At 30.7% G+C, this 23,279-nt stretch overlaps 4 protein-coding genes across 5 annotated transcripts in view; 1 reads left to right on the plus strand and 3 right to left on the minus strand.

Moving 5' to 3' along the window:
* Prosalpha3 (Proteasome alpha3 subunit) overlaps positions 1-23,279 on the minus strand; it is a 248,723-nt gene that overhangs the window by 7,019 nt on the left and 218,425 nt on the right. The gene's annotated exons all lie outside the window — the stretch shown is intronic.
* Positions 1,342-3,166, minus strand: LOC113398381 (peptidyl-alpha-hydroxyglycine alpha-amidating lyase 2-like). Its single transcript, XM_026637100.2, has 5 exons — positions 2,944-3,166; positions 2,698-2,843; positions 2,379-2,577; positions 1,770-2,285; positions 1,342-1,566 (listed from the first exon to the last, which is right to left on the minus strand). The coding sequence occupies exons 1-5, from the start codon at positions 3,073-3,075 to the stop codon at positions 1,447-1,449; spliced, it is 1,113 nt and encodes a 370-aa protein (XP_026492885.1). The 5' UTR covers positions 3,076-3,166; the 3' UTR covers positions 1,342-1,446.
* Positions 5,776-21,313, minus strand: LOC113398387 (uncharacterized). The gene is made up of 6 exons (XM_026637112.2): positions 20,707-21,313; positions 10,626-10,894; positions 8,593-8,806; positions 7,258-7,404; positions 6,692-6,826; positions 5,776-6,036 (listed from the first exon to the last, which is right to left on the minus strand). The coding sequence occupies exons 2-6, from the start codon at positions 10,885-10,887 to the stop codon at positions 5,958-5,960; spliced, it is 837 nt and encodes a 278-aa protein (XP_026492897.1). The 5' UTR covers positions 10,888-10,894; positions 20,707-21,313; the 3' UTR covers positions 5,776-5,957.
* Positions 11,411-13,279, plus strand: LOC113398777 (uncharacterized). Its single transcript, XM_026637671.2, has one exon. It carries the CDS (start codon positions 11,411-11,413, stop codon positions 13,277-13,279), a length of 1,869 nt encoding a protein of 622 aa, XP_026493456.2.

Here is a 23,279-nt window from a genome sequence, read left to right on the forward strand (position 1 = left end):
TTTAATATAAAGCATCTACTACACGGTTGAATCAACTAAGCATAGCGTTCTTTTAACTAACGTTAACGCTTATTTTTTTTTTAATAAATTCTAATTACCAGTTTAGAAAGAACCGTTTATATATATATATATATATATTGTTCTAGATTTTAGGCTAAATTACTAACGAGTTTGACGTACAGTTCGTAGAGCAAATCTGGCTGCATCTGTACAAACCCAATAAATCAGTTAGTGACAAATTAAATATATATTATGAAACATTCAAGTTAATTTATTTATACGTTATCATATATTTATGTTTAAGAAATATTTTGACCAATGAAGGAAAAAAATATACTGACCAAAAAAAAGTTTAGACTATAAACTCAGCACGTACTGTCAAGTTAATTAAATCTAGCAACGTTAAAATTACATATATTAAAATTTTGTAATGATTATAAAAATATACACATTTAAATTTATGACAATATATCATTTGTTTTGTATTTTATCTAACAAGAATTTTAAGAACTATATTAGGTTTTTTTATGTGCGTGATTTTATTGGCCCTACTTAATTTGATTGATAATCTGCAGCTACCTACATGGAAAGGTTTCTTTAGGCATAAAGCTAATACATAATTATAATTCAATAATTTTCTATATACCTATAAATACTTCATATATGGATTAAACTCGCCATCTATTAGTTTAAAAATAACAATTTTCGAATTTATAAATGCTTTGTTTGCAAAATAAGGTTTTAATATTTTTAAACTGGCAGGTTAACGTTATTTTTATAAATGATTGTATTTTTGATATTAAAATAAAACAAATTAAGTACATATCTAAGCTGTATTATTAAAATTTATAAGTACCATTTGTACTTCAGTCAGAGATTTACTAAAATTATAGTACTAACTGTTGTATAAATAAAAACGAAATTAATAGTTAATCATGAATACGTAATACAATTGATGATAATAATCACGATTGGCTCAAAATCTTTACGATTAATCGATTTTGAGTCAACCTCGATTACGAGTTAACCGCAATAAGAGATATATTGATCTGTCATTTCTAGGAATAAGCAATTCAGGTTTAACATCAAATAGCGGTTTTGTACTAAACGCAATTACCTTACAATCAAAGATGGCCGCTAGATAAATAAACATAGATTAATTATAACACCAAAGCCACGCCTTTTCTTAGAATATAATAATCATAACAATAGATCTCTTTACTCCTATGATAATAATTAAATCGTATTAACTTTCATAGTTTATAATATATCAATTATTAATAATTCAATACAATTATACACCATTAGAACATTATCATTCATTTAAAATTTTACGTATCATTATTAATATATTATTTATTTTGGTAAGTGTCTACATTGCGAATTTGATTCTCTTTTTAAAGCGGTAAATATATCTTAATAAACGACTACGTGATTTAAAATAATCTATTTTTTGTCATATACATCGGTTAATTCGAATTTCCATATCTTGTTTGGGCCTATTTCTGTGACGTAGAGATGAGACCCATTTCTCGTTACTGCTAAGGCATGAGGGTTTGTAAAGCCCTGAAAGAAAATTGTAATAATGTAAATCATATTATAAAGAACAGAGAATTTATAATTAATATGATATATATTTCAATAAAGATAAATCGAGTCTTATAGATGACAAACATAAACTGCCATTCGTGGCTTCTAAAATAATTTCTATGAATACCAAAGTAAAGTAAGTAATGTAACATAATTAGTATGAATATCAAAGTACTTACGGTACTGGGTTCCCAGGTATCTAAAATATTTCCGTACAAGGCATTCACGGTGAATCCTCTGATCGCAATGTTCTGTGAAGTCGGTCCATTAACAGCGTAAATCATGTCTCCGTGAGACGCGACAGCAAACACGCGTCCTAACGTCGGATCTTCAATAACAGTCGCCGGTTCCAACATTTTGATATAACTCTTCAAACCCGCTTTGGGGCAGACGATTCTCATATTCTCTCGATCTGCCACACATACTATATCCAATTGTTCCAATAATGTTACACTGTGAGGTACATTCAAGGTCAGTGTGTCTGAGAATGAAGGAATGGCGAACAGCAGTGTGCCAGCTGCATTAAACTTCAAAATCTGGTTGTTACAATATCCATCGGCAACGAATATCTCGCCTGTAGTTGCAACTGCCACTGATGTTGGCATGCAGAGCAAGACACGACGTCTATATGGATAGCCAGCTGTAAAGGCCTCACCGATTGTCAGTATTGGGTATTTGTGGTTATTTGGTGTAAACTGAAATACGAAAAGAAATTACGTGATAAACATAACGTTTGAATATTAAAACACGTCACTTTTTTTCAATCAGAAGGTAAATATTGATATTACCTTAAAAACTTGATGTTTCGCCACATCGGTGACCCAAACATTATCGTGATGGTCTACAGTTAAACCATGAGGCATGTAGAAGGCATAGGCTCCCCAGCTGTGTAGCACTGATCCTGTTTGGGGATCAAGTACTAATATGGTGTCTTCTATAATTGGTCCCTTATCGAGATTCTGATAAACATTTGATTCGTTGAAAGTACTGAAAAATATTGTACACCTTCATAAAAAAGAAAATATTGACAACAATTTTATATTTGGACGTTTTAACAATACAATATTTTATATATTTTATTGTTGATTAAAATGCGTGTTATGGTACCTTTCGTCCCACACTCTTTCGGCTCTGTGGAAAATTACTGGTTGTCCCAAGGAATTTATTGAGACGGCAGTTATTTGTCCTACATTCAGTGACTGTTGGGGCCAGTCCTTTACTTCCTGCGGTCGTAACACGATTTCGTCTTTTGGCTGTAATAAATTTTCGAATATATTCAAACATAAATTATTATTTGCCCGCTCGAAGGCTGTATAGGGATTATAATCCTTATTTATAATTTAATAAACTTACCGCATGAAGATCGAGATTTTTCAATATATTTTCTTCATTTCCAAAGCTAAAGTAATCGAAGTTATCTCTCACTGTTTCCGGTTCACATTGAATACCGTGAAAAGTTAGAAAGAACAATAAATACGACCACATTTTGCTGTAATCTTGTTATGATTTTGATATCTCCTATGAATTCGTTTACAGTGTACTGAGAGCGTATTGATTGTTGGTCCTCTACTTAAGTGCCTACAGCCAATACGCATGCGCTTTTGAGCAATGGATTTCCTGCTCGAAATAACCTTTTTGTAACATACATTTTCAAGGTCACTAACAAATTATTTAAACTAGGGACAGTATTTAAAAAAAAAGAACACATCTTAAAGATACGTTTATTTCAAGTAAATTCAACAATTTCAACAAAATTGGTCATACGAAAGAAACATCTCCGTTTGATTTGGAGACAAACAAGGCATCTTAAGGCTTAATACGAAAATAGAAGATGAAATTTAATTTCTTTCCCTACCGAATCAGTCTCAGGTATTCGTTGAACTTTGGCACATTTGGAAATATTATGCGGTTTTATTTTCCAAGGCGTTATTAGGTGGAGAAAAAATATTTTTGGAATAATCAAGTCATATTGAAACTGGCCATTCGATCATTGGCCTCTCCATTGGGAGTTTGGTTGGTCCCATATGTACCCGGTCTCAGTCATCGAGCAGACGGCGTTGTAATATCTGCCAGGGCTTCGGCAGTACGACCAGGATGGGCACTTGCAGCGGAACAGCCTTTGAAATTCCTCCTTGCATACCTCGTTCCACCAGCAGGTTCTCTGGAGAAAATTGTAATGTAAAATAAGTTTTTTTTTATTTTATATATGGCTTAAGATAATGTAGGATCGAATTTACGTATTTTTTACATAAATCTAATAATATCAAGTATTATTATTTTATCTACAATAAAAATAAACATAAAGAATAATAATCATCATGGAGAGTCTAAAATAAATTTATCATAACCTAAAACTTGGGTTCACCCTACGATATTTGGTTGAAAATACCATAATTATTAAACTACGATAATAAAATATTAACAATATTTACCTCAGTAATGTATCCCTTTATAGATTGATCAGAATAACTTCTTTTGCTAGTCGTAGCGGCCTCAAACATTGCGCTGAACACAAGTACATACGCGATCATTAAGTACATATTGAAAGTAAAAACCGACACATTTAACAACACTGAATTACCTTAAACAAGCTTTAAACAGACTTCAATTTAAACATAGCAGGGTTTTAGAGTTTAATCTTTTCCGTGAATTTATCATCTCACGCCCATGGAGCTTAAAGCTACGCTATGCGCGTGGGATTGAGATCAGACGGTTTATTTACCTATGCTATGTACGTATGTGATAGTCTGGGTAGAAACAGGACAAAAACGTGTCAAGGGGCTGTGTATACGACGCTAATTGGACTACCTTTATCACTTCTTCACAACTGGTTTATTACTAATTCGTTTTTAAAACGTGACGATATTTTCTATTTGAAATTTCGATTAATCTGTCTAATGTATATATTTTATTCTTTACTGAACTTAATGGTAAAGGTTTATTTTAAGATAATATATTTTGTAATAAAATAAACGATTTAAAATAATTCAAAAAATATATTTATTCGTCAATAACTAAAATAAATAGATTTACAATAAATTACAATCTAATTACTAGTAGGACTTTGACTATATAAACATAAAAATGCAAATATAATTAATTAACAATATTAACGTAAGTCTTACAATGTCTGGTATTAATATTATATTATAAATAAATTATTTAAATAAAACATAACGCAAATTCTCTCTTAATAATACAATTATTGTGACATTTTGTTTTCTACTAAGCATTATTCAATGGCACTTAGGTAAGATAAATATGGCATGTTAATTCACAAAAATCTATAAAAATATAAAGTTCGGTGACGTAGCCGCGGTACACGGCAGAGACGTCGCCGATCAACATAATGTTCAAGAAATAAACTCAATTAAAAAAAAAAAAATGTTCGCTTGGATAATATTTTACACATTTACAAAAAAACAAAAACTAATTATAAAATAGTAATTATAAACAGCTTGCGGTACGAAAATAAAAACATTGACTACGCCGGGGATACTTATCTTTTAATGTCATCGTCATTTTAAGTAAAAAAAAATATATTTTTATTATAAATTTGGGACAACGACAATTCTAAATTCAAATGTTTTATATTCTTTTTGACAATGACATCTAGTTTATTTATACGCTTTATATGTAACTAAAAATCTGTAATTTAAAAAAGTATAAAAGCAAAGAAGTCAATTTTACCCTACTTCTAATAGTACATTTGGATGTATGCAAATATGTAAATGTAATTCGGAATTGATTTCAATCGCTACCATACCGTACCGTACGTTACACTGATAAAAGCGTGTTATTAGTATGTTTTTTTTAATATTTTAATCTTTTATTAATCATAAAGCAGGTTGAGTAATTTAATTAACATAACATAACATAATCAGCCTGTAAATTTCCCACTGCTGGGCTAAGGCCTCCTCTCCCTTTTGAGGAGAATGTATGGAGCATATTCCACCACGCTGCTCCAATGCGGGTTGGTGGAATACACATGTGGCAGAATTTCGTTGAAATTAGACACATGCAGGTTTCCTCACGATGTTTTCCTTCACCGCCGAGCACGAGATGAATTATAAACACAAATTAAGCACATGAAAATTCAGTGGTGCCTGCCTGGGTTTGAACCCGAAAACATCGGTTAAGATGCACGCGTTCTAACCACTGGGCCATCTCGGCTCAATCTTAATTATATCACTTAAATTAAATAAACGAAAAATTTGTATAATAAACGATTGTATGCAATAAATTAATATCACACTCTTACGAATTTAACAAATGTTAGAAGATACTAAATTTGAATCAACTTTGGTTGAAAACTACTACTACTACATTTGGATTTTGGGATTAATGGCCGTGAGCCTTTGCATAAACTACATTGCTTTGAGTTCCATTTCGTTATTATCAATGCTTTCTTGTTCTTGCCGCCTGTGTAAGGTCTCTGCGTCTTTCCTGAAATGAATACAATTTTATAATTTGTATTTTAATAAGCAAATAAGAGTAGAATAAGCTCATAGTCTCCTTGAAAGTATTAGATGCCTTTGCCTCGTAGTGTGACATTTACAAAAGCTTGACTATATCTGATTCACTTATAAACAAATAATTAAAATCATCTCAGAGCAACATAATAATTATTAAAATCATGTGCAAAGCGGTTCTGTACTACCTACGTACCTTTTCAGAATTTAATGACCTTTGGTAAAAATCTTACGTAACTACTTATGAGACAAAATTATTTTGCGATTGATTGCACTTGTTATTCGACTTATCGTATTTAAGTATCGTATTTTTAAAAAAGCTACATAAAAACATTTTAAAGAATTTCATATAAAGTTTTTATTTTTACAATTGTTTTTAGCTTAGGTGTGGTAAAATTATCATGAAAGACAAGCTAAGCGAGGTTTTAATTCACAATCCGGTGCGCATACTCTCATAATCAAACGGGAAAGAGTTCAGACGCAGAGCCAACGGATTTACGTGCTTTTGGCTTGGTAAATACTGCCAACTTCTTACGATACGTGGCCAGCCACTAGACCAACATACAAACATCATTAACCATGAAGTTACAAAGTGAGGCAAAAAGTATCTCATAGTAGATCATACTTACGTATATTTATTAGATGCTTGAAATATGCTCTTGGGGCAGAGTCTATAATATGGCCAACATTCCCCTCCAGACTCTCCCGCACGCTGAGCTTCAACATATTCCGCCAACATGCTCGAGTACGGAGATTTGCTTGGACTAAAAAAAAATAATAATAATAAGTTTATAATGTAAAATTGATTAATATATTAGATTCCAGTGGGTTATAACATTTTTATAAAACTGCTTATCTACTACTAATTCAATTTTTCTTTAACAGACGTACAAATCGGCCACCTGACGGTAAGTGTTTCTTAGACCTTCGAAACGTCCCAAAAACCGATAAGATTTCATGTCCCCTGTGTTCTTATTACACTTACGAAAACTTTCTATTTTCTGCCTGTTATGTCAAATTTAACAAACATAATTGTCTATGAACTTAGCTTATTATTTATGACAAGGTAATTTATATTCGGAATTATGCCAGAAGGTTACATATGTAATATGTGAGTGTGATACATTACCTTCTAAAATTAAACTGATCAAACAAATTGTTCAATGAATGACTTGTAAATGACGTCGTGACTTACTTAAAGAATAGTTTCATTACTTCGCCGATGAAACCAAAGTTTGTGAGTGGATGGGCATTTATTTCGCATATCGCTCTCAAAAGGCATTCTTTTCCATCTAGACCGAAGTTAGCAATAAGATCCTCTGCAATTCCGTACATCAGGGCCCTGTGAATAAGAAAAATAAACATCACAATATACCTATACCTTATACTAAACTCTTACATTTATCTTGTGGTGTGTATTTACCTACATACGTAAAAAATCGTCCAGTCGGAGTTGGTCGGAAGGAATTGTTTGTCGTTAAATAATTAAAAATGTTTCTCTGTGACACTTTCCGAACTTTACTTTTATGTATTTATAAAATTATAAATATTTATAATGTATTTACATTACATAATTTATGTATTAACATAATTATTCATTTAAATTTTAATGGAATTATACTCGTCAGCTCTTATTAAATTATACCTAACTGGTATACCGTATTAATGGTAAACCGTTGTAGCTTACTACAGCTCAAGTTAATACTACATAATAAAAAACTTTAAATTATTCTAGAAAATACAAATAGCCGTAATACGATGTAAGAATGCTATTCATTCATAACACGTACTCATTACTATTTAGTGACCAAATAAATATTACGCAACAACCTTTCCGAAGGACGTGGAAGAAATATCGAACGGTTTTCCCCTACGTCCTCAGCACCATGTTGTGTATCGAATTCGTGATATCTTTATTGCTTAGTGAAAGTGAGAAATATTTTTATAGTCACATTATCGTATGTGCTATGTCATGTGTGAGGTCTTATGCTTTTTTAATTTTCATATCCTTTTTTGTTGTAGTGTTGTTCGTTATATTGATTGAAATTGAAATTATTCAATGACAAGCGTGTCATTGACGTAGAAGAATGCAACGAAATTGTTTTTTTTTTTATTCATGTACCTAGACAAATGGTCTCCTTGGTATGTGATCGTTCTGCCTAAAGACATTGAGACTGTAAAAAGTATAAACCGTACATTAATGGCGTCTATAATGATATATCACTGTGTGTCTCTAACAACATAGCGCATACACCATTCAAATTCAAATCGTTTATCAAGAATAACTGATAAAATTCGATCGCACATATCCAGACATCGAAAGCTTAATCACTTATCTTTGTATTAAATTTTATGTTTTACTGTCATGTTTTGCGCTATTTTGTAAATATGTAAATAATTCTTATAATATTTTTGTAACGATATAAATTTCTCTTTCAGAAGTCTATTTTACAAGTTCATTAGTGTCAACTTTACACTACAATACATTTGAGTCTCAAAATAACATGTCTATAGAATAATATGTTAGTACCTTTCGCCTCCGTGAAACCTATCAAGCACGAGTCTCTCTGCCTCCGGCGGTATCGCTTCTCGGGTAGACCGTTTACCTCTCCTCGTATCCAGATATTGTCCCACGTAATTTGCCATCACGGACGCTGCAGCGTTACCCATGGATCGTGCGAAAATTGGCGGCAAATCTCCATATGGATTCTCGTTGTCGGTAAGACCAAGTTTGTCGAAGTCAACTGCGAAAATAAATTTGCTTCTTAATATTTATTTTATTCTCTATTAATCAAAGAGCTGCATTTTTTTTTTCTTTGAATAGATCTATATTTTAAAGAACATGATGGTTATGCAATATAATTCTTTAAAAAAATACTGAATTAATTTACAAATCGGTGACAACGAATCGTTTATTATTACAATCACGTTCAAACCAATTACTTGCTACGTAAAAAAATAATGGACATTATATATTTTTTTGCAATATAGTTGGCAACTCTTTGATCGTTGTTTTTGTAGTTTGGCAATACCATTCAAATACTAAGCACTGTTATTATTAGGTACGTCTAAGAGGTCATAGCATTCATAAAATATAGCTAGAGGTAATGATTAAATAATGTCTAGTAAATATAGATAAAATCTACCGCTAATATAATCTACTGTGCTAGCTACATTACAATATTTTTAACTGAGTTATACAAATACCTACAAACGAAATATTACCAACATATTCAAACTTAAACATAATTACTTTTTTTTATTTGTATGAGGACAAGGAACAAATAAATTCGGTCACAACTGTTTATAGACATTGTAAGATCTAAATTAGTTATTATAAAGTTACATAGGTATATACAGTGTATTTTTCCTTCAAAATTATGAGAATATATTATATTTTTTGGTAAACTTCTATAAGCACCATGGAGATCTCAAGACACGTAGATTTTATAAAAAAAAGTACAATACAATATAATACAACAAACCTTAGATTTACGTGTTTCTTGCGATTTGCTAATAACTCAGCTATATTGCTCTACTAAGAGTTTATGATTAATATATCTTTATTTATAACACTATTACACTTAACTACATATTTCCATTTACTTTAATATTACTTCCAAAATTCCCATAACAGTATTGTCGACGTTCAAAACGCAATTTTTCGCAAATCCATAGTCAATGTCATAGATTGGTTGCGACCTTGATAAAAGCTCTCAATCAATTTGTTGTCAAATGTTTGCTGTTTAGTAAGTTACCTACGGAACCTATGTTTAAACAATTATATATAATGTAAATTATATCATTATCTTTTCCTCAAATCTGAAATTCTAAATTTAAAATAAATAAAATGATTTTATTGAATGTTATACTAAAAACTTTTTTGGATGTTTCTACCAATATGTTATGCATTTCTTTATAATTAATGACATAATTATATCAAACTACATGATTTAACTATTGTTAATACAAGTTTTTTCTACTTCCAACATAACTACTGCTCAATTTTTAATTTAAAATACTGACTTTTGCACTGCAGCTCATACATTATGGTACCTGTAAAATCGTTACACCATTTACGCTGTCATTTTAAATGTAAACACAATTAAAAGGAAGATTGTGTCATAAAAGGCGATTAAACATAAAAACTAAAAATAATTTCATTAAAAAGTATAAGTTGAAGTGTTGCTAGTATTAAAATCGTACACTTTGCCTAATAGAATATAAACATAGTTACATGTTAAAAAGGTTTTTTTTTGTGCATGAAAGCCATATTCTATGTCCATAATATAGGAACGAATTATAAAATACACAACGTATTCTCTAATCTCTTACATCATTTAAAAACGTCAGTAATTTTTATGAATAAAACATTTTAGATATATGTATATCGATTTTTGCACACTACAAAAGATAATTAATTATAAATGAAACTAAGTGATTTTTGTTACATATTGAATATATGTTGTAATGTTTTTTTACATATATTTGAATTTACCGATATTCGTGACATTCGCTTAGAGTAACCTTTGTCCTAAACTTTAAAGTATTTATTGTACTTACTTGAGAATGGAAAACTGACTGTCATATTAGAAAGGAATCCTTTTGGAGGATGCCTAACGAATGGCATTGATATAGAGGGTGTTATGGCCATCGTGGTCCCTGGTGGTAGTGCCAGTCGTCCATCATTGGTTATCCAAAGTATCCTTTTCTGTCGAGAGTGTGGAATGTTTTCTTTGGCGAGCTTATCCTGGCTTTCCAGTGACGCCATTGGCAAGAGCGCAGCAAGTGCTATACTAATCAATACGCGAGGAATTCTCTCCATTGCCAAACTGTCAAATAAAAAATGAATTAATCAAAGCGCATCAATTACATAAAAAGGAAAATGTACCAATTAAAATATTTAGAATTTGCACGGCCTTACTTATAAACTTTGTTGAGTAGACGTTTAGTTAAAGAACAATTTTGTCTCTTTTTGTCATCATTGATTTGTTGTACGAAAGAAGAAGACAATATTAATTATAATATATCCGTAAGTGCCTAAAACTTTTATTGTTTCGAAAAATCTATAAAACGTTGTGACTCATTAAAAGATAAATTAAATTGAATTTTATTATAAAAACTGATTTATGTCATAAATCATTACTTGTAACTTTATTATCTTTGACTTTAGGAATGTCAATCACAATAATCGAATATTCTATTTTGACTTTTATAAAATACTTGACTTACAACATTTATAATACATTTTAGTACAATATTACGGAGCTATTATGTCGCAAAATAAAAACCTAAGGATTATAGGTAATTATGAATGCGATACGAACATAGAAAATAATATTAAGAATATGGAAGTACTATTTAAAATTGATTTTAAATCGTTGTCACATTGGAAAGAAGTTATTGAAAAAATTAACGTTGCTCAGATTGAATATAAAGAAAAACTTTTAAAAGCAAAGAAACGTAAATATGAAATAATAAAAAAACTTTATATACAACATTATAGAGTTTCACCATTTGAATTAACACAAAAGCTTGCAAGAACGGCTAACTTGTGGAAGGAATTTTATAGCAATATAAAAAAAAATAAGGAATCTTCTAAGATAGAAGATTCAGTTCTGTCCTTGCATAATGTTACTGTTGATGGAGACGAAGAAATTGTTCCTGAAGAAATAGACAATAAATCAAACGATCACCCCAATTCGGAAGTGATACAATCAAAGGATCCTATTATTTTAAAGACAGAGGAAGAGCAAGATTCTAAGTCGAATAGCCCTCGTTTACTTCCAGCTAATATTTGCACGAACTCACATAAAATATTATCATCTATTGAGACTAGTTATATTGCTTTAACCTATAAAGAAAGTAAAAATGTTCACAAGGATTCTAAATCGGATACAACCAACGAGTACTTACCTAAGCAAACTAAATCAGTTAAATGCTACCCGGAAAAAATAATAATCTACGATAATTTAATGGAGGAACAATTTATCAAGTTTTCTTTAGTAAATTGTAGCACTCAATATGTATGTATACGATTTAAAACTGTTTCAGATGCGTCTTATTTTAAATTCTACAAAATACAGCCCGAGATTCCTTATAAATTGAACCCAGGGTTGAAAAAATGCTATAAATTAAATTTCACACTTCATGAAAATATTGAAGATAAAGAATTTTCAGTAATAATGTATTTCAGAATTAGAACTAAAACCGCTGAAGAAATTCTTCACATTCCAATCATTGGACAATATGAAAAAAGTAAATCTGTAAATATTACTGAAACTGTAAACATTCCTCAAGTTTATATGTGGCAAGTTAATGCTAAATGTGGATATCCAAAAGGAATTGTTCAAATTCAATTATATGGCAATATAGGATATGATTTATACATAAGGAAAAAGAACATAGATTTTATAAATGAATTTGAAGATTCACGTAGTATTGGATCGCATCATCTCACTCTTACTACGGAGAGTTTAATGCAAAAAATAACTGATGTTGATACTGATACACAAAAGAATGCGCTTTTGTCTTCTAAGGTTTTGGATGTAAACAATGAAAATGAAACAATAACATCTTTCGATGTCGTAACACTTGTGCTGAACGACATACTCAACCTTGTATACGAACCATTTATTTTTAATAAGACATATTATCGATTATTTCCCAAATCAATAAGAGGAGTTCTCGTCTACTTTACCAAAGCAAAGTATGTTGGTTACCACCATAGATATTACGAGTTTATATTTTGTGACTCAGATGATAAAAGTTTTACTAAAACGATCAAAATTTTTGCTGAAGTTCTACCACATCCTATTTTAATACATCCGGCTGTACTGGATATGTCACAATCACCTGTGATATTTGGCCAATGCCAAGATCATTTTACGATTATCAATACACACAAAGTTTTCCCTGTTACAATAACAATAAAAACCACTAATAAAATGGACAAAATATTTCAAATCATGCCCAGAGTTACAGCGATTCTTCCGAAATCAAATATAAAATTTAAAGTTATATTTTGTAAAGAAAATATAAATGTCGCAGAAATATATGATTTTATGGCGTACTTTACAATTAAGATAATTATTAATGGCGACAGTTCGATCTACAAAAATGTTCCTCCGTTTTATTATGAAATAGTAGCTCCATGTGCTAAAGAATTAATTCGAATTTACCAAAAACAAAATTTATTAAATGAACTATCAGAATAAAAATCCGTTAGAATCGTTCTAAATATTGAAGCTATTCATTACAAAATTATTATCTGAGTTCTAATTATTGACGTTTGATGCCAAAGTAATTTATTGTTACACTTTCAACGTGATAACATACTAATATAATATCATCATACTAACTTGAGTATACAATTAAAGTAAATGTATTTAATTAAGATAAACATAAAACAGGTATCTATTAAAAAAAATGGTCTAGTGACCTTAATATAATATACGCGCATAATTCAGGTGTCAATGACCATCTTCACGCTTGCAAAAACGAGCCATATTTTACTTTCTCGCGTCATAAAAATTGCATTAACAAGTGAAGTTACAAGGAATGCCGCAGAGGACGGCAAGGATTAAACCTGTTGACCAACTTATATGTGTTACGGGTCAACGAGATTGCCTGTACCCGCATAATATACCAGTTGAGATTGGCAGGTCACAAACCAGTTCTGAACAATTGAGTATAAATCTCAGATGCTTGATGTTGCGTTGACATGGATCGTCATAGATATTTCGCGGAAATATCCACGATATTATTACATATAATATTAGAAGACCTTAAGAAACATTTGTATGTGAAAATTCTGAAAATCGAACTAATATTTGAAATTGATTTCCATATTTTTTGAAATAATGCCGATTGATTTCCGAAAGTTGTCCATATTTGGTTGATAATTTAGAACGCTCAATTATTATAGATATACTAATTAAGACCAGTGGTCTACAAAATTTACAGAATCAAGTTTTTATTCCCACTGATTTTACTAAATTCTATTCGTTTAATATATTGTAAAACTATTTCAAATTCTGATGTCAAATGTTTGTAATAAATACTTAAAGCTATACTGCAGAATTTCAATAAAGTATTGTTAGCGAACATTTAGAAATCATAATATTTTAATGACAATGATCCCTGTAGGCCAAGTGTGACTTTCCTAACAACCGTTATTGTTTTTTGCATTGTTTCCCCAAAAACAATTGTAAAAACAGTCGTGAAATTCACGTTTAACAATCTTAAGTATAATTTACTCGTGAGAAAAGTAGGCGCGTGCTAAATGTTAGTCTTGGTGCGTGTGTCAAACAATTTCCTTGTAAAATTTATTCACTTTTACGCACTTGACCTTATTTTAAAAGGAACCGATATGAGGTGACTGACTTAGTAAAGGTAACAATGTATACTTATTTATTTTCAAAACCGTTGCGGATCTTGCCTCAATAGAATCTTTTCTATTTTATCTGCTGTCATGAAAGTTCTGAATAATTATTATACCTTTAACTGTTATACCTTTTGCAACAATTGTTCTGTCCGTAAAAGTATACAATAACATATAAATCCAAATCGATTTAAAAATTTTTAGGTCAGTTTTAGTTTGTTTATTCACATTTGATTAAATTTATATTTGAAGCGCTTGCATGTTTTTATTTCTTACTTTCCAGACTTTTTCTCTTCTGATCTTACCATCAAAATTTTAGTCTGCTGGTATTTTTCTTTATGTTTACGACATCTTCATTAGATTTTTTCTTATGTCACTTATTTTTCTTATAGATATGCAATTGGCTTTTATGTTCTATTTTTCTATCTATTATATCTTGAATATTTTTTTTTCATTGAATATTATAAGCAAAAAAAATTGTTTCTTCTAAATCTTGATAGTCGCTAAGTAGAAATTCTCAATAAGTCCCGTTGATTGGAAATAAAATAAATTCGTGGGAAGTATTTAAAAAAATCAATTAATTAAAATAAAACATTTTCTTACTAGATATAAAATAAAAATATAATTCACCCTAGTGTCTTTACTGTCAACTATTCACTAAGACGGTTAACACGATTTCAAAAACATTTATTTTCATTGAAACTGTAAACGGTATTGGAAAATTTCTAATCGACACCCTTATTCGTGTCGTAAACCTACTTGTTATTCTCGACATCATTCATACATATAAATACGTTATCGCGCCGAGATTGAAAATCGATAAAGGATCGATATTTTGGAGTGTAATCACGAATTATTTCGTATTCAACCCGAGTACTGCTTTCGCTGTGCAAAAATGAGAACTGTTGCCGATTTCAGAATTGATTTACGTGTTTTTAAAATTTATAGAGTGAAAAATCAAGTATATATTTTGGCGCGCCTTAGTGTAGGACCGATTCGTATGCCGTCGCGGCAAACGGCATGACGCTCTCTTATACCGCCAGTACTCTCAGCCGCAGCATCCTCGTCCTTATTATTTATTATTATAATAATATACTGTATCTTTAGTTCCTAAAGAGGTTATTTATTGATTTGAAATTCCTAGTACTTAATTAATCTTTTTTTTTCAATACTTTTTTTATGTATATTAGATTCTTATTTTTTTTATAAGAGCTTTTATGCCGTTTTCATGAGTTTTCATAAAAGGAATGTGAACCAAATATTTATCAGTTACTTAAACAAAAAATACTGTACAAAAGCTTTATAAAATGAATCTATTAAAAAATCCTAAATAAACAAAACTGATATTTGACAATTTAAAATACGATGATATTATATATTATAATCATTATATTATTTCGAATAAATTAAATTTTAAATCAAAATTTCCTATGAACATTGAAACGCAACGACAAAAATGACATTCCGCGCTGAGCGCTCACGAAGGGAAGACGAATATCTCATCGTCGCTTGCCACATAACACATGGCTATTTTATACTTGTACAGTCTCTCTGTACAGATGTAGCGCGTATAGCATGTTATGATCTGAAGTGTTTATGTATCCATATAAACTTTATCGTCTATAAAATAAAACATTTATATTGACAATACGTTTTAATCGACTTTAAAAATAGAAGGTTCTCAATAAAATTGTATTTTTTTCGTGATTTTTAATTCAGAACCTGGTACCATGTATTTATTGATTATCTTTAACTGCCACCTACATTAAATTAGAAAAAAAAAACCGTATTGTCTTTAATTTATTGCATTTATTTATAAACTCATGATTTAGTTGTAGAATTTGCGTATCATACAAAAACGACACGGTTCCGACGGTAAAATGTAATAAGTCAATCAAGTCAGTAATACTAAAGAAATCGTAAGCACCGTTAAATTTACAGTTGTTATGAGTGACAATCGATTTCAATATTTTAATTTTTTTTTTTTATATATTCACTGTGTATATCCAATATTATAATATATAATTATTTCAGTAATTTATTATGATCCGTATGTTATTTTATTTTCTACATAATTAAAAATAAAAAATCTAAACGGAATAAACAATGTAATATTATCATGATGCTTTACATCGGTTGGATTTACAATAGTAGTTGTGATTATACAAACATACGCAGTTACACACAGGCACAAGCTTAAAAATGTTAAAAAAAAATGACAAGCGACAATGGGAATAAGTGCTCTTAAAACTCTTGCTGTACCGGCTTTAAACTTTTAAATTCAGTTTTCCTTTGTCCATTTGGCTACAATACACCAAATCCAACGTTTTTTATGTATGTGTCGCAGTAGAATAACAAATGATGATACTTAAACAACTATATATATATATACAGTAGCATAATTTTCATCTTTCTTCGACGCTCCTCTAGCATACTAATTACTTTTTCTTTGTCGGTATTTCTTAAACTTTAACGATACATCTATAGATCCTACGTAATTTTTTACTAATTGGCTTGCTGTATTAATTTAGTCCAGCTAGACAGAATATATAACCAGTTGGAATCATTTGCGATTTTTGTATACCTTTGGTGAGTGTGATGTGTTGACGATTTTTTGTCACTTTGTAATCAAACTTGTTTGATTGATCACGGATCACACATGCGGGGCGTTACACATAAAACAATTAATGAATTAATTTTAGAAGGCACTAAATTTTACCAATTGTAATCCTGATGACGCGATTTACAGATAATCTTTTCTGAACAAACTGCTTTTTTATACCTAAACCGTACGACCGAAAACATTGGGATAAAGTCGCGGGCGAAAACTATTGTCTATTATATCAGTTTTTTGTATAAAATATTATGAAACGACAAAAATATAATATCTGGAATGCTCACAAAGCTAACAAAGAAAAGTTGCTTCAGTAGCGACGTCTGAGGAATAGAGCGAAAGATCTTGTCAACTGTCTGACTGACAGACAGTCGCTCTAGAGCCAGGTGTCAAAGGACGACAAAAATGCTTATGATAGTCTAAAGTGAAAACTAAAATCCTCTAGAAATATTTTGATCTGTACGGACCTAAGCCACTGAGGTAAAAATGGCTGACCACTGACATATTATCGATATGGCGATGTATAGCGGCAAAATTTAGATATCAGTGATTGCAGGGGTTAAGGTTCTTGACGCAAATACGTTACTTAACGAGAAGGTCCTGAAAGACATTTTGTCGTGTAAATTGCGTAAGTGAAGTATTAGCTTTACGCGATTGCTTCCACCTTAATAAACTGCACAACGATGCCCTCTAAACAGAACAAAACAATATTTAACTGACCCAAATAAAAATTAGATTTCCAGAAGTGCAATCGTGGGTCATTGTGGAGACTTACACGTGCAATTTCATCTGCCAAATGTGTTATTGTTTTCACTTGCGGTCTGTTTTATTGCTTTGCGAATATATTTTATAATACACAAGCTTCTCCCCGCGGTACTTCTCGTCTTGACTTGTAATTGTTAGCTTGTTTGTCAGAAATAATTGGAAGCAAAAAAAGTAACGTAACAGCTCCTAAATCGCTTTCTACTATCCCCTTCTAAAGCTATAGGAGAAATTAATTATTTGCTTCAGTACTGATTGGTGGATACACATGTGCCAAAATTGCATCAGAGAAATTAAGATTTCCTTAAAATGTTTTCCTTCACCGCTGACGTACAAACAAGTTAAATTATAAACAAAGATAAGTTAAATTATAAACATAAAAATTTTATGATCTAGGCTTTCTGTTATTACAACTTAAGTTCCTAACTTCTCATTGTTCAGTTTAACTTTTATGAGAGTTATTCGTTAAATCACAAAATTGCTAACTTCTTAATGATTTCAAATGAAAAATTTTTTGCTGTTAAGATACTTTTTACTTTAGATATTTTTTACTTTAAGATAGTATAAGATCCGTTTAATCCGTTTATGTTGGTTATAAGACAATCACTATATTATAAGTTAAAATTGTAGTCGAGTTTTAAAATACGTACATAAATTTCAGGTTAAAGGTTTTTAATAATTTAGTTTTAACATTAAATTCGTAAATGTAATAATAATCACACGTACATCTGTAAAACATCGGCAAGCCTTATAATCTTGTCATAAATGCCATTAGAATATACCATAAATATTTATATTCCAATATATTCTAATGAAAATTTTCAAAGATGTCAGTTACGTTTTAGAATATGTAAAGTAAGTAACGTAAGTTTAATACTAAAATTTAATTTACGCTAAAGTGGATGACAAGTAATAGATGCCAACAGTAGAGTTATTCAGTAAAAACGAATTCTCTGAAACACCATAGAACACGATGCAAACATGACAAAAAGATCTATAACTTTAACATGCATCATAATAGCGTATCTGCTTAAGTCGAGTTACGACTTTATAGAATGAGATACGAAGTCATTTTGTCAAAACTCGGTGTAGTTGTAAACGTGATAAATTCCTGAATGATGTAAGTCACAATATGCTGAGAAGGAAGTCGAGTCGAGTCGATGTTTTAAGCTCGGATTGTGATTAAAATTTGTATAGCTCTTTGTATTGTAAAACAAAGAAATATAATAAAAGATACCCCAATGGCGCGGATGAAACGTCCAGATCTCATTATGTCATCCTCCTGCCCTTATTGCCCAATTTTACTTGGGGTCGGCGCAGCATGTCTTCTTCTTCCACACTTCTCTGTCGGACATCATCTCACAAGTAACATTCTTTCTAACCATATCGTCTTTCATACATCTAATTATCAGTAGAGAATATATAGTAGTCGAAAAGTAAATATAATAGGAGTCGAGATGGCCCCGTAGTTCGAACACGTGTATTTCTGCCGAATATTACAACAACGGGTTCACAACGGGCCACTAAATTTTCATGTGCTTAATTTGTGTTTATAATAAATCTCGTGCTCGGTGGTGAAAGGAAAAATCATGACGAAAACTACATTTGTCGCGAGAAAATCTGCTACACGTGTATCTAACCAGCTCCAATCCTCCACAAAAGGTAAGGAATCCTTAGCCAAATAATTGGAAATTAACAAACAGGTTACTAGAGAAAATAGGTTATTTTTTTAATATATAAATACAATTTAAATAATTCCAAAACAATCAGAAATAGAAACAAATTCAATAATCCGTATTATACTGTTATTATATTATATATATTGTATTTTTAATAACTATCAGCGCATAATTTTATTATCACGTCAGATATTTAGTTACATTGAGAAAAATAAACTTTATATCTTCAAATGTCGTCGATCAGCAATAATGAGAAACGTAAATAAGTACTCGTATGGTACACTGAAGACAAGTAACTTATCTTGTGAACTTGTATTTATATTTTTTTTAACTCTGCATATTAATACAGCATACGGTTTATTACACAATAGAAGAATTTAATGATTAAAATAAATTGATTTTTATACGAGACACATAAATTGAATTGAAACCGCGGAACAAGCAGCTAGTACTATTATAAAAATAATATAAGATTCGAGATAACAATCTAAATATAGTTGACTACTAAAATAAAACAAGAGTTTAATTTGCAGTTAGTTAAAACAAAGAAAAACGTTGCAAATATACAACTAATTATCTGCATTATACATTACATTCTAAAGCCATAAATTTAAAATTAAAATACATTATTATTTAAAAGACCCAAATACATGCAGATATAAGTATCTAGAGAAATAACGGAAGATTTAAAAACTGTTCTATTATAAAAAATGAAACCGCTCGTGGTTATTAGTTACGCCAGAAAACAGATAAAACTTTGACATTTATTATCGTAATTGGTCCTGTCAATTATAGATTGACAACCGTTATGATAATTAATCAAAGTTAACACATTGCAACTTAATAATCGTTTTATGATAAAGCCGGTTTGCGAGGAGGTAAGACGCGATCTTTGTAACGAAAAACGATAAAGAATTTTGTAACGCAGATCTTAGACCCAATTATTTGTATTTGAGTAGTAATAAAACATATATACGGCATTAAACAGGCCTGAAATCTTTATTCCTTATATGGTACGACTGCTTGAGGTCAGCATTAAAAATTATTACCCTCAATGTGGCTTCGAAGAATTGCAATACTCGTAATGGAAACAGCTATCCTTATAATTAGACATCTAGGCCGCACTTTATCAGCGTCGATAACAGATACGCTACCTCCTTGCGATGAACGAAGTTCGATAAAATTTACGTATTCCGTAAAACTTACCAGTTTAAGAAACTAATATTAATAACAGCACTGATCACAGCACACAGGGTAGGTCTTTATGCACAATCACGGTACACGTCCTGACGGGCGGTCATCACTAAATGTATCAAATGATTACTGTCCCGCACTGCACTCGTCAGTATTGTTGCCTCGTTGACAAAATTTCGCTAACTTTCGTACACACTCACGCATAACAAACACTATGATGTTTGCCCTCCTTAAAATAATCCGAGTCGAATTTCCCTCGGTATCGAATGTTTCAAAATTAACACACGCTATCCCCCAAGTCCTTGCGTCGTCTGTTCGTCGAGGAGCTGTATTGACGACTTTGTATTCACTTGCCGCCGAAACTCTCTTCGCTAATTGGGATGCATGAGGCGTCCTTCGCTTTCCTCTTTATGAAACAATGGAGTGTCGCTGCACCCTGGGGTGATAGGTTGGTCGTCATCGTAGTATCGTGTCGAGTTTCATGAGGTCGGATCTAATTGGTCATAGTTTTCGTAATGAGCTGTTATGTTACGGGCGGTGTGTCAGCGGTACCGGTATGGAATGGAGGCCCGCGCGCAGTAATCGCTCGACGTCGTCTCGCGAGTTGGCCACTGGGTTAGCGGTGCTCCTTTTCCTGCTTCGCTTAATGGGTAGCGCGACTACTTGTGGGCAAACCCGCTCGGGAACGTAAACTTGAAATGTGAAATTTTTAATAGATTCAGTACACGGCTATAACATTAAAAATAATAAACATCATTCGACAAATGTTCAATTATAAAGATAAGACGTGCAATCAAATAAATATTTCTGCAACATAATATTTTTTCAGTTATCATAAAGTCTAATGAAAATTGATGTCGTTCTCTGTAATATAAATGCGCATTTTATGTAAACACAATCCGAATAAATCCTTTTTAGTGGACAATTACACCTGATTGCAAATTCTTTACGTGCACTCGGTGTCTCCTCAAGTGCAGCGATGCAATATAATGAAAGCGAAAACTTCTAATATGCGTATTTACTCACCTCTACGCCAATATCATCAATATTGTCTTCATCACTATTGAATAAAATATATAAATCCATATGAATAAAAAAATTTGTTAAGTTATAACCAAATTTAAGCAATATATGTTCATTTTTTCATACATATTCATAAAAAAATAACAATATAAAGTATAAAGTCGGGACGGTTCGCTAGTATAAATTAAATAATAGAATGAACTAGACCAAAACATATATTTTCTGTTATGTTATTTCAGTTATATCTAATCTTTGTAATTGGGTTAAAAGCAATGTTTTCGTTCAACAATGCGACTAATAAAGGTGTAAATTTGATATAATTACGGCAAAATTTAGCACTGAAATATACATAATTAATTAATTTTTTCCATAACTTTACTAATACGTATTTTTTTTATCTCTGATAGTAAAATATACGTTGTGATATAAGATTCAAAAGTATCGGTAAGTTAATTAATATTTTGGGTACTATATTTTTTATGATTCTGTTTGTGTGATTTGGGTTGAAGTACTATATTCATCTTTACACGCACCTCATAGAATAGTAATTCATTTCAATTCAAAATAAACTTCGCTATAGCTTGTCACGGATGAACATAGACATTTTTAATTTTTTCATCAAATCATAAATGATTTGAGGGGAGTTATTTTAAATCAAACTACTAAAATATATTTTAAAAAAATTGCGCTCTCCACGGCTAAATCTCAACGCGATAATAGTGTGGAGCTTTTGACCGAAATTTTTAAATGGTTAATATAGTATATGAAAATTGCACCAATTATAAATATACTAAAATGTTTTTTTAGTAAGTTCTGATAATGTTGGTGTCGTTGTACAGAATCTATAAAATAAACTACAGAACTATAACTACTACTGTATAGGTAGGAATATATTATTCAATGATTCTAGCGCAAAATAAGATTTTTTTAAAGAATGCGTTTAAAATTCAGAACAAACAAAATAACTATATTATGCAATATAATATATTTTACCTTATTATTGTAAAAAAGGAAACTTCACTATGTCAGTTTAACTCAATTATTTTATATTACAATGAAATCTAGAAGAAGAATGTGCCGTGAATATAAATTGTAAAATAATTTTATATAATGTCTTTCTGTGTGATGTTGTTTTATAAATAACTGTGTCTTTCATATATCTATATGTATATAAAAAAAGTTTAAATATAAAGTATAATAGTTTCATGTATTTGTACGACGTAATATAAAAAATATTTTTGTAAGACCGATTACTAAAAACAAAAAAAAAGCAAAAGTATCAAGGGCGATATGACCAATAAACATATCGCCTATTATTGTAAATAAATAATGACTAAATATTTCCATACCACTTACACAATTGTAACTGTGTGGTTTAATAACATGTCCAGATTTTACGAATACTCTAAACCGAAACTGTTCATATTGCACCTATGTCTCAAAATTACATAAACAAAAAAAAAACCACCAACCGCCAACCGCCAATTTTATTTTATATGCAATATGTATGTTACTGCATAACTAATATTAATTTATTTGTGTTTAAGGTGTATTCATTGCGT

Source organism: Vanessa tameamea, chromosome 18 (assembly GCF_037043105.1).
Source record: "Vanessa tameamea isolate UH-Manoa-2023 chromosome 18, ilVanTame1 primary haplotype, whole genome shotgun sequence".
Taxonomy (NCBI): Eukaryota; Metazoa; Arthropoda; class Insecta; order Lepidoptera; family Nymphalidae; genus Vanessa; species Vanessa tameamea.

Coding starts and splice junctions, on each gene's coding strand:
- LOC113398777 (XM_026637671.2), top strand. CDS start 11,411: ATGGAAGTACTATTTAAAATTGATTTTAAATCGTTGTCACATTGGAAA.
- LOC113398387 (XM_026637112.2), bottom strand. CDS start 10,887: ATGGAGAGAATTCCTCGCGTATTGATTAGTATAGCACTTGCTGCGCTC. Junction 6,827..7,257: donor GTAATGAAACTATTCTTTAA/GTAAGTCACGAC, acceptor ATTTTTTTTTAG/TCCAAGCAAATCTCCGTACT. Junction 6,037..6,691: donor CAAGCATCTAATAAATATAC/GTAAGTATGATC, acceptor TATTCATTTCAG/GAAAGACGCAGAGACCTTAC.
- LOC113398381 (XM_026637100.2), bottom strand. CDS start 3,075: ATGTGGTCGTATTTATTGTTCTTTCTAACTTTTCACGGTATTCAATGT. Junction 2,578..2,697: donor GAAAGAGTGTGGGACGAAAG/GTACCATAACAC, acceptor AATATTTTTCAG/TACTTTCAACGAATCAAATG. Junction 2,286..2,378: donor CGAAACATCAAGTTTTTAAG/GTAATATCAATA, acceptor TTCGTATTTCAG/TTTACACCAAATAACCACAA.